Raw genomic sequence first — 12,580 nt, 5'->3', positions numbered from 1 at the left:
CAGCAACACAAAAGTACATGAAAACATAAAGCTCACTGGTAAAGGTAATTATATACACAAGTAAGGAGTACGGTAACACTGTAATGGTGGTATGTAAAACATTTTTAATTCAGATATAGAATTGAAAATATGACAGCATAAAAAATAGCAGTAACTATAAACTATATTAATGGACACAACAAGATGTAAACTATGATATCAATAACATAAAATAGAAGTGGAGAAATATACAATAGTATTTCTGTATACAATCAAAGGTTATTACCAACTTAAAATAGATAATGTTTTGTGTAAGCCTCATGGCAACCACAAAGAAAATACCTACAGAACATACACAAAATAAAATGAGAAAAAAAATCAAAACATGTCAATACAAAAATCAACAAAACAAAAAAGAAGGCAGCAGGAGACATGAGAGACAAAACAGCTATAAGGCGGAAAACAATTAACAAAATGGCAATAGTAAGTCCTTCCCCATCAGTAATTACTGTAAATGTAACTGGATTAAACTCTCCAAACAAAACACAGATTAGCTGAATGAATTTTTCAAAACACACAATCATACACACAAGATACAATTACAGTATATGCTGTTTACAAAAGATGTGCCTTAGATGTAAAGACACACATATACCGAAAAAGATGATCCATACAAATGGTACCAAAAAAGAGCAGAAGTGGCCATACTTATATAAGACAAAATAGACTTTAAGTCAAAGACTGTCACAAGAAAAAAAGATAATTATTTAACAATAAATGGGTCATTATTCTGGAATATATAACAATTATAAATATCTATATGCACCTAACACTAGAGCACCCAAATATATAAAGCAAACATTGCCAAAATGGAAGGGAGAAATATTTAGTAACATTGTAATAGTAGGATATTTCAATACTCCACTTTCAATAATGGATAGAAAAATAAGACATAAGGTAAGAGGACTTGAACAACACCACAGATGAATTAGACCTAACATACATACACAGAACACTTCACACAACAGCAGCAAAATATGCATTCTTCTCAAGTGTACATGTAACATTCTCCAGTATAGATTTCATGTTAGGCCACAAAACAACTCTTAATAAATTTAATAAGACCAAAACCATAGCAAGTATCTTTTCGAAACATAAAGAAATGAAACTAGACATCAACAGCAGCAGAAAAATCAGAAAATCCACAAATATGCAGAAATTAAACTACACACTCTTGAACAACCAAATACATCAAAGAAGAAATTATAAGAGAAATTAGAAAATATCTTTAGACAAATGAAAACACAAACATACATAGTAAAACTTAAGAGAAACAGCAAAAGCAATACTGAGGAAAGTTTTAGCATGAACACCTACATTTAGGAAAAAAAGAAGTCTCATATCAATCTAACTTTATACTTCAGCGAATAAATAAATAAATAAAGAACAAATTAAACCAAAATTTATCCAAATAAAGAAAATAAAAATGATTAGAGAAAAAATAAATAAAATAGAGAATAGAAAAGCAGAAAAACTTTAGAAAAAAAATCAACAAAACTAAGAGTCTTTTGAAAAACAACAACAAAATTAACAAGTACTTACTTGGATTAAGAAAAAATGAGGGCAGGCAAGGTAGATCATGCCTATAATGCCAGCACTTTGGGAGGATAAGGTGGGAGGACCAGTTGACACCAGGAGTTGGAGACTAGCCTGGGCAATATGGTAAGATTGACTTCTACAAAACATATTTTAAAAAGTCAGCCAGGCCTAGTGGTGTATGCTTGTAGTTCTAGCCACTTAGGAGACTGAGGCGAGAAGATCATTGACCCCAGGAGTTTGAGGCTGCAGTGAGCTGACTGCACCAACACGCCCACGCCTGGGTAACAGCGTAACACCTCATTTCCAAAAAACAAGAAAAAGAAAAATTGCCAGAAGCCTAAATTACCAAGAAGTCTACCTAAAATCAGAAATGAAATAGCAGACATTACAACTGACGCCACAAAAATCGAAAGGATTATAAACTACTAAGAATGCTAATAAACTGGATAACCTAGAAGAAGTGGATAAATTCCTAGAAACATACCACCTACCAAGACTAAATCATGAAGGAAGAGAAAATCTTAACAGACCTATAAATAATAAGGAGATTGAATCAGTAAGCAAAAACCTTCTAACAAAGAAAAGCCCAGGAGCAGATAGCTTCATTGCATAATTCCACCAAACATTTAAAAAGAAATTAATGTCAATCCTTTTCAAAATCTTCCAAAAAACTGAAAAGGAGGGAGCACTTCCAAACTCATTTTATCAGGCCAGCATTACTCTGATACCAAAGCCAGACAAATATATTACAAGAAAACTGCAAGCCAAAATCCCTGATGAATACTGATGCAAAAATCCTTAACAAAATACTAGTAAACTCATGTCTGGGGAATGCACATGCATTGGTAGGGAACCCAACCCAGCCTACTGGACAATGAGAAGCTATGTACACCCCGGCCAATAGCCAGAACCAAATGCAAGATATATGAGTGAGGCCACATTGGACCATCCAGTTCCTATCAAGCTATCACAGGACTAACTGCGTGAATGACCCCAGGTGAGAAAAAAATAAGTGCCAGCTAAGCTCAGTCAAAATTATATAATTATAAGAAAATAAATGATTGTTGCTTTTACATTGCTAAATTTGGAATAATTTGTTACAAAGCAATAAATACTTAATAAGGCATACCTTCTTGTTCTGCTTTTCGACCTAGACCTCTGAGCTCTATAGGATTTCCCTCGACCCCTTGAACGACTTCGACTTCGTTTCCTTCTGGAGCCATAAGAAGAGCTACTGCTTGATCGATGCCTGCGTCTGAAATAAAATATAATCAAAGATCATTGCTATAAAAATTTTTATTATGAGCATTAAGGAAAAACCTTCTAGATTCTAAAGAATCATTTCATTTTTACTGTCTCACTCTTTCCTGGAAGCAAATAGAGATAAATTAAAATGTTATTTTTCTTGAACAGTCAGATGACTGATTCGCAACTTAGTGATTGGATCAGCTACTAATTAAGGTATTAAGGGGTCTTAGAATCTTTCCAAATATCATCAGATTATATGGTATGAAAACTAAACCAAGGCCAGGCTCAGTAGCTCATGCCTGTAATCCCAACACGTTGGGAGGCTGAGGCAGGAGGATCGCTTGAGGCTAAGAATTCAATACCAGCTTGGGCAACACAGCAAGGCCAAGTCTCTACAAAAAATAAAAATAAAAAAACTTAGCCAGGCATAGTGGCACATGCCTATAGTCCCAGCTATTCAGGAAGCTGAAGTGGGAGGATCCTTGAGTCCAAGAGATATGACTGCACCGCTGCACTCCAGCCCGAGGGACAGAGCAAGATCTTGTCTCTAAAAAATTTAAAATTAAGTTCAGGCGCACTGGCTCATACCTGTAATCCCAGCACTTTGGGAGGCCGAGGAGGGCAGATCACCTGAGGTCAGGAGTTCGACACCAGCCTGACCAACATGGTGAAACCCTGTCTCTACTAAAAATATAAAATTAGCTGGGCGTGGTGCTACATGCCTGTAATCCCGGCTACTCGGAAGGCTGAGAAGAATCGCTTGAACCCGGGAGGCAGAGGCTGCAGTGAGCTGAGATCACGCCATTGTACTCCAGCCTGGACAACAAGAGCAAAACTCCATCGCAAAAAAAAAAAAATTTAATTAATTAATTAATTTAATTAAATTAAAAAAGAAAACTACACCACTTTGTATCTATTTGCCTACTAAGAATAGACAAAGGTTGAGAAGACTAGACCCACGGACTGGACCTGGTGGAAAAAAAAAATTCTGGGTTGGGACTTTCGTAAATATATAGCTAGTAAAAGAAAAATGTTTTATCTAGCAAAACTAAAAATACAAAAACATAAGTTTTAAGGACTGTTATCCTCATTACTGTATAAACTAAAATTATGAAAATCACCTTCTATCATAAGAATGTGAACGAGGCTGAAGATCTCTGGACCAGGATCTTGACTTTGATCTTGATTTCCTTCCTCCTTTCTTTCGGCTGTATGTTCTACTATCTGAAGAACTGCTCGAGGAGGACCGTCTACGGTGTTTCTTTTTTCTCTTGCTTCTGCTTTCCTCTTCAGTATCTGATGACCGACGTCCCATTTCTATAAGCAAAAGTTTGAAGAATATTATTTCTAACATGGTGGCACAATGGATGAAATGCAATATACTAATTTTTTATTTCATTTATTTATTTTAGAGACAGGGTCTCCCTCTGTATCCCAGGTTGGAGTGCAGTGGTACAATAATAGCTCACTGTAACCTGGAAGTCCTGGGCTCCCGTGATCCTCCCCCAAGGCCTTCCAAAGTGCTGGGACTACAGGCATGAGCCACCGTTTCTGGCCTCAATGCACTACTTTTTATAAAACTTTGTAAAATTTTTTAAAGTCTTATTTAAAGTAAAATTGTTTATGTGCCTTGCTTCTTGACAAGACATGAGAACAGTTCTTTATACCAATTGTCTCATATTTTAAGTTATATTTCTCATTAATTATATGACATTTTCTTTAGTAATCAACCAACTATTCCTTTATTCTCACACTCCCTGATGACAAAAGATATTTTACTACCTTAGAGTTGAATTTTTTTTCTAACAGAAAATTCTACATCTTTAAGTAGCTAAAATCTCATTAGTCATCAACAAAGTACAAACTGAAACAATGAACTATAATTATCATTTCACTTGTGAAACTTAGGGGAGAAAATATTAACTAAAGTACTAAAGTTGACGAGGTTATCGTGAAATCAGTCAGCTCTTCACACACTGCTAATACCTATATAAGGTAGTAGAATAATCTTTTTAGAAAGCAATAAAACAATAATTTAAATTAAAAAGATATAGATATTATATAATAGATATCATATCTATAATAGATATTATGTAATAGATATCCACATTTGTATGTGTATATTACACATACACTTATATATTTATATCCACGTTAAGAAATATGTACATAATTGAATAATAATCTAAAAATGTTGATGCTTTTTTGACAAAGAAATCCTATTTCCACAAATACGTCGAAAAAATTATCTAAAGGATATATTCATTAAAATATTCATCACAGCATTATTATAATGGTATCCATTGAGATAATTTAAGAAAATATGTACATAAGAAAATTAATATTTAAGTGATGAAATATAATTTTCATAATATAAAATATAATTTTTCAAACTATTTCTATATAGTTATGGTAACACGGACATTTAGTATAGAACAGAAAAAACAAATAGAGCCTAAGGCTTTCATATTTAGGAATTAACTTAGCTGACAAGAAGCTTAGTTGTCTTACTTTAATCTTTAGATTCTCATATGCAATACTATTTTTTATTAAAATAGTTATTAGCTATCTTTCAAAGTCATATAAAAACAAGATCCATTCATTGTAGTCACTTAGGATAAATAAAAGCTCATATCATCTTTAATATTTATTCAAAATAAGTTAAATACCATCACTACAAACAAAGTATTATGTTGGTGCAAAAGTAATTGCAGTTTTTGCCATGACTTTTAATGGAATATATTTTTATATATAAGTATGTATTATCTATTTAATATATTATACATTACACATATTATATATTTAACATTAAATATATTTGAAATACCTGTATAATATATATTTAGTATTAACTATATATTTAATATATTAACATTAATATATTAATTCTATATTATTTATATATTTAATAATTATATTCCATTAAAAGTAATGGCAAAAACCACAATTACTTTTGTGCCAACTTATAATATGTTAAATTACTGCTTTGCTTTCAGAAGCTTCAGGTGAGCCAGCCCCTCCCTGATTCCAATACAATACCAGCTGAAAAAATCTCTTAGGACTCAAATTAAAACTTTAAGTTATTTACCTAAAGCCAGAATTAAGGATTTTAAATTTGCTCTGAACCTCCAAGTTGTTCACATGTCTAAGATTTTACAGTTTAACAAAACACTGGGAAGACTTGGTTTTGAAGCCTTCAGTAAATCACTAACATATCTAAGCCAGTTTCATTTGAAAAATGAAACTACAATAGGTAAAAGATTACCATGATACTTTCCAGCTTTAAATGATTATGAAAGTATAAATATGTACATGTATCTATATATATAAATACAAACATACATTTAAATACAAACATAATACAGATGTACATAAGGTATATCTGTACATACATATAAATTCAAACATGTACATGATACCCATTTATACATAAAATATATACATATATCCATTTTATATATATAAAATAGATGTTAAGAAAGATGTACATAATTGAATAATAATTTTTTTATTTCTTGGCTTTTAATTTCTTTCTTGTTTTCACCTTTAATCATTTAAGAATGTTCTTTACACACAAACAACCATTTAAATTAAGATGAGCTTTTACTATCTTGCTATCTTGTTTTAAAAAATATCAAAATAAGAGGCACAGCGGACACCAGGACTCCAAGATGGCGTCAGTCGTACCAGTAAAGGACAAGAAACTTCTGGAGGTCAAACTGGGGGAGCTGCCAAGCTGGATCTTGATGCGGGACTTCAGCCCTAGTGGCATTCTCGGAGCATTTCAAAGAGGTTACTACCGGTACTACAACAAGTACATTAACGTAAAGAAGGGGAGCATCTCGGGGATTATCATGGTGCTGGCATGCTACGTGCTCTTCAACTACAGCATTTCCTACAAGCATCTCAAGCACGAGCAGCTCCACAAATACCACTGAAGAGGACACGCTATGCACCACCCCCGACCCCATGACCTTGGCCTGAGCCCCTCCATGAGGAACACAATCTCGATCGTTGCTGAATCCTTTCATGTCCTAATGGGAATTAACCTCCAAATAAAAGATGACTGGTTAAAAAAATAATAATAATAAATCAAAATAAAATTAAAGAAATTAAAAAGTATAAATTTGAAAGGGTAGAGACTAGAAAACAACAGGAACATAAGATATGTCAACAAACTTTTGGCAAATGAAAAAAACATGGAGGATTTAGAGGTAAGAAAGCTTATTATCAGGCTACTGTAGAGAATTCCAACAGAAAAGCAAATTCACACAGCAAAAATCAGAAAGGATCAGGAATTTAAGACATCAGATACCAGAGCAGGCACAATGAGGCCACGAAGCTAAAAACAAAAAAATTGATTGAATTTATGTAGTAGTGTTCCCCAGTCCCTCCATTCTACCCAGCCAGGTGATACTCTTCACCAATCCCCAGAGGAGATAAGATTTATTTTGGGGGGAAAATGAACCAAAGAAGCACCAGGTCCAAGGACACAGTAAAAAAAAGACAGAGATGCTAAACTAAAGGTTAAAGAGATTAAGTTGGCCAGGTGCAGGGGCTCACGCCTGTAATCCCAGCACTTTGGGAGGCCAAGGCGGGCAGATCACGAGGTCCAGATATCGAGGCCATCCTAGCTAACACAGTGAAACCCTGTCTCTACTAAAAACACAAAAAAATTAGCTGGGCGCGGGGGCGGGCGCCTGCAGTCCCAGCTACTCGGGAGGCTGAGGCAGGAGAATGGCGTGAACCCGGGAGGCGGAGCTTGCAGTGAGCCGAGATCCCGCCACTGCACTCCAGCCCGGGCGACAAAGCGAGACTCCGTCTCAAAAAAAAAAAAAAAAAAAATAGTAATAATAATGCCATTGTGGGAATCTCTATTTCTGTCCTTTATACTACATCTCTGAGTAAGGCACAAACAAGTAGAAAAAAAGGGACACAGATCTATGTGCCCTGGGGGTGACCAAAAAAAGAGAACAGGAGAAGGTCAGTATAAATTTTTTCTTTGTTCTAATTACAAACAACATAATTTATCCATAATAGAAGGCTGGTTGATTACATTTAACACAGGTTAATGAAAGATAGAAAAATCCTTCCCTGGAACATACCTCAAAATAACAAGAGCCATTTACAACAAACCCACAGCCAATATCATACTGAATGAGAAAAAGCTGGAAGAATTCCTCTTGAAAACCAGCACAAGACAAGGACGTCCTCTCTCACCACTCCTATTCAACATAGTATTGAAAACTCTGACCACAGCAATCAGGCAAGAGAAAAAAAATAAAGGGCATTCGACTAGGAAGACAGAAAGTCAAACTGTCTTTGCAGATGACATAATCCTATATCTAGAAAACCTCATCATCTCAGCCCAAAAGCTTCTTAAGCTGATAAGCAACTTCAGCAATGTCTCAGGATACAAAATCAATGTGCAAAAATCACTAGCATTCCTATACACCAACGACAGACAAGTAGAGAGCCAAATCATGAATGAACTCCCATTTACAACTGCTATAAAGAGAATAAAATACTTAGGAATACAGCTAACAAGAGAAGTGAAGGACCTCTTCAAGGAGAACTACAAACCACTGCTCCAGGAAATCAGAGAGGACCACAAAGAAGTGGAAAAACATGCCATGCTCATAGACAGGAAGAATCAATATCATGAAAATGGCCATACCACCCAAGGTGATCTAAAGATTCAATGCTATTCCCATCAAACTACCATTAACATTCTTCACAGATTTAGAAAAAAACTATTTCAAAATTCATACGGAACCAAAAAAGAGCCCATATAGCCAAGACAATCCTCAGCAAAAAGAACAAAGCGGGAGGCATTTGAAGGTACCTGACTTCAAACTATACAAGGCTACAGTAACCAAAACAGCATGGTACTGGTACAAAAACAGACACATAGACCAATGGAACAGAATAGAGAACTTAGAAATAAGACCACACATCTACAACCTTCTGATCTTTGACAACCCTGACAAAAAACAAGCAATGAGGAAAGGACTCCCTATTTAATAAATGGTGCTGGGAGAACTGGCTAGCCATATGTTAAAAATTGAAAGTGGACCCCTTCCTTATATCTTATACAAAAATTAACTCAAGATAGATTAAAGACTTAAATGTAAAACCCAAAACTAGAAAAACCTTAGAAAAAAAATCTAGGCAATACCATACAGGACACAGGCACGGGCAAAGATTTCATGGCAAAAGCTTCAAAAGCAATTACAACAAAAAGAATTAAAATGGGATCTAATTAAACTAAAGAGTTTCTGCACAGCAAAAGAAACTATCATCAGAACGAACACACAATCTATAGGCGAAAAATTTTTGCAACCTATACAACTGACAAAGGTCTAATATCCAGAGTCTATAAGGAAGTTAAACAAATTCACAAGAAAAAAAAGCAATCCCATTAAAAAATGGGCAAAGAACATGAACAGACACTTCTCAAAAGAAGACATTTATGAGGCCAACAAACATATGAGAAAAAACTCAACATCACTGATCATTAGAGAAAAGCAAATCAAAACCACAATGAGATACCATCTCATGCCAGTCAGAATGGGAATTCTTAAAAAGTCAAGAAATGCCAGGTGCGGTGGCTCACACCTGTAATCCCAGCACTTTGGGAGGCTGAGGGGGGCAGATCACGACGTCAGGAGATGGAGACCATCCTGGCCAACATGGTGAAACCCTGTTTCTACGAAAAATACAAAAATTAGCTGCGTGTGGTGAAGCGTGCCTGTAATCCCAGCTACTCGGGAGGCTGAGGCAGAATTGCTTGAACCAAGGCGTCAGAGGTTGCAGTAAGCCGAGAATGAGCCACTGCACTCCAGCCTGGTGACAGAGCAAGACTCCATCTCAAAAAAAGAAAAAAAAGTCAAAAAACAACAGATGCTGGCAAAGCTGTGGAGAGACAGGAACACTTTTATTAATAAACTGTGAGTGAGAATGTAAATTAGTTCAACCATTGTGGAAGATGATGTCATAGGAATCATCCAGAATGGGCGATTCTTTGAGGAATCACCCGTGTGGTGATTCACCAAAGACCTAGAACCAGAAATACCATTTGACCCAGCAATCCATTACTGGGTATATACTCAAAGAAATAGAAATCATTCTATTATAAAGACACATGCACGTGTATGTTCGCTGCAGCATTATTCACAATAGCAAAGACACAAAATCAAACTAAATGCCCATTGCTGATAGACTGAATAAAGAAAATGTGGTACATATACATCATGGAATATTACGGAGCCACAAAAAAAGAATGAGATCATCATTTGCACGGACATGGATGGAGCTGGAAGCCATTATCCTCATCAAACTAACACAGGAAGAGAAAACCAACCACCACATGTTCTCACTAATAAGTGGGAGCTGAACACTTAGAACACATGGACCTGGGAGGGGAACAACACACAATGGGGCCTGTGGTGGGGGTACAGGGGAAGGGAGAGCATCAGGAAAAATAGATAACGCATTCTGGGATTAATATTTAGGTGCAGCAAACCACCATGACACACGTTTACCTATGTAACAAACCTGCACATCCTGCACATGTACCCCAGAACTTAAAATAAATCCTTCCTTAGAGAAACCAAGAAAAGGCTGAAAAACCACTGTGACAAAACTATAAATATTTCAAGTGACACATTTACATTTCAGAAAAATTACACTGAAATACAATTAACCCCACTAAAAGAAAGCAAAAGGTCACCATATTTCTTTGTTATAGTTAACTTCAAACATTTATTCACAAAAGGGAGTGAACACTAACAGCAAATCACAACGTAGATCTCAAAATTGTCTTCTCTATGACAGGTACTGAAGTCCTACTCACCACCACAGACATAAACTTACCCTTAGATTTCCATAATGTCATCAGCATGTAATTAAATATACTTGCCAATTCAAGTCATGGTAATCAATTTATATTACATACTCCTAGTAAGGAAGAATTCTTTATACTTAACTCCACCAGTAAGGAGCAATGAACGGAAAGACACATTAATAGTTCTTTCTGATAAGGGCAATGAATGATGAATGGAGCACAGGCTTTTAGAGTCCCACAAGCTAACAATTTTCAATCTATCTGTAAGTGAAAGAGACAACATGGGACAGAGCTCCTATAGCTCTTGGCTTCCTGTTCTCACTCTAGTTCTTCCTGGTTGTAGCCTCATGGTTGCAAAACTCACCCAACTACTCCCACTACAGAATTGAAGCCATGGCATGCAATGACTACAGGAGGAAATCAATTTACAGAAACATCTTAATGTAAAGTTCAGGTGCCTGATTGAAGAGGTGAAACCAACATGTGGTCATTTAAGAAAAGAGATCTCGAAGGACTACACAAGTAGTTCCTTTGTCCAGTTATTGATAAGGGTACAAGAAGCAGTTATCTTTTTCAGAAAACAGGCAATCAGTTTGAGAGAACAAAGATTCCTAAAGGACATGATAGCTTATAATTACTTCTCCACTACTCACTCATTAGTATATCAAACTATAATTTTCTTGATTCTGGATACATGGCCAGAAAAAGTGAAAAGAATGTTGATTTCAATGGGAAATCCACCTCAAAGACGAAAAGTAAAAATGGGGTGAAAACTAACATATTAAGAAATCCATAAACAAGTACACAACTCTTTATAACAAAAGAGATAAAGAATTCTGTCAAAACACTTCTTCCATCACAATTAAAAACTTGCAAGCATCTTTCTTTTTAAAAACGCATGATCAATCATAGGAATTTATCCCCAATGGTTTGGAAATGAAAGCAGGAAATACAACTATAGATCTACTATAACAACCCGCTTTCAGAACTTTTCCAATTCATAACACCCCTCTTTGTGAGACTGGTTGAGTTGGCAAGGCCAATTAACAAAAAGGTGCCAGCTGTTTTTCTCGTTTTCAGATTCTGACATTTTTAGCCCTCTTATTGAAAAACATAAATAAAGTGTTATATCACTTAGCATGAAATCTTTGCCTGCAAAGAAAGTGAGTATTTGTAAACTCTAAGACTAGAGAGGCTCTTAAAGGATACCTAGTTTCCCCCAAGGTTGCAACTGTCACACCTGCTCCAAATCTTAAACCTGGGAACTCTGCTTACCTCCTTCACTTAGAGCTTTTATAATACATCTAAGTTCAAAGACGACAGCTCGAATGCTTTCCTGTGACAACAAAAGACATTTGAATTTATGTATCTACTACCTAGTTAGTTGGAACACAGTTGGGTTACTGTTAATTCTGGAAGTGGAAAAAAAAAATATATATATATATATATATATTTTTTTTTTTTTTTTTTTTTTTTTTTTGAGACGGAGTCTCGCTCTGTCGCCCAGGCTGGAGTGCAATGGCCAGATCTCGGCTCACTGCAAGCTCCGCCTCCCGGGTTCACGCCATTCTCCTGCCTCAGCCTCCCGAGTAGCTGGGACTACAGGCGCCCGCTACCTCGCCCGGCTAGTTTTTCGTATTTTTTAGTAGAGACGGGGTTTCACTCTGTTAGCCAGGATGGTCTCGATCTCCTGACCTCGTGATCCGCCCGTCTCGGCCTCCCAAAGTGCTAGGATTACAGGCTTGACCCACCGCGCCCGGCCCCAAAAAATATTTTTTTGTTTAGGTTTCCAGTGTGCATTTAAAGATACACAACTTCTGAGAGAAATTACGTCAAGGTTAACCTAAAATCAAGAGCAGGCAACATGCCTTACGGTGCATAATAACATCTTGCAAAAGTAAACAAAGC

At 35.9% G+C, this 12,580-nt stretch overlaps 1 protein-coding gene and 1 pseudogene across 1 annotated transcript in view; one reads left to right on the top strand and one right to left on the bottom strand.

The window, feature by feature from the left end:
• Positions 1-12,580, bottom strand: part of RSRC1 (arginine and serine rich coiled-coil 1) — a 418,307-nt gene that overhangs the window by 400,694 nt on the left and 5,033 nt on the right. Inside the window, exons 2-3 of the mRNA XM_074031315.1 lie at positions 3,948-4,143; positions 2,708-2,833 (exon numbers count right to left, since the gene is read on the bottom strand). Of these exons, the coding sequence (XP_073887416.1) occupies positions 2,708-2,833; positions 3,948-4,141 (320 nt within the window). The 5' untranslated portion in view covers positions 4,142-4,143. The remainder of the gene's footprint in view (positions 1-2,707; positions 2,834-3,947; positions 4,144-12,580) is intronic.
• LOC102136666 (ATP synthase subunit f, mitochondrial pseudogene) lies at positions 6,470-6,794 on the top strand (annotated as a pseudogene).

The sequence above is a fragment of the Macaca fascicularis genome, chromosome 2 (genome assembly GCF_037993035.2).
Source record: "Macaca fascicularis isolate 582-1 chromosome 2, T2T-MFA8v1.1".
Lineage (NCBI taxonomy): Eukaryota > Metazoa > Chordata > Mammalia > Primates > Cercopithecidae > Macaca > Macaca fascicularis.
The sequence above is the reverse complement of the archived record's forward strand: the minus strand, read 5'-3'. Positions and strand labels throughout refer to the sequence as shown.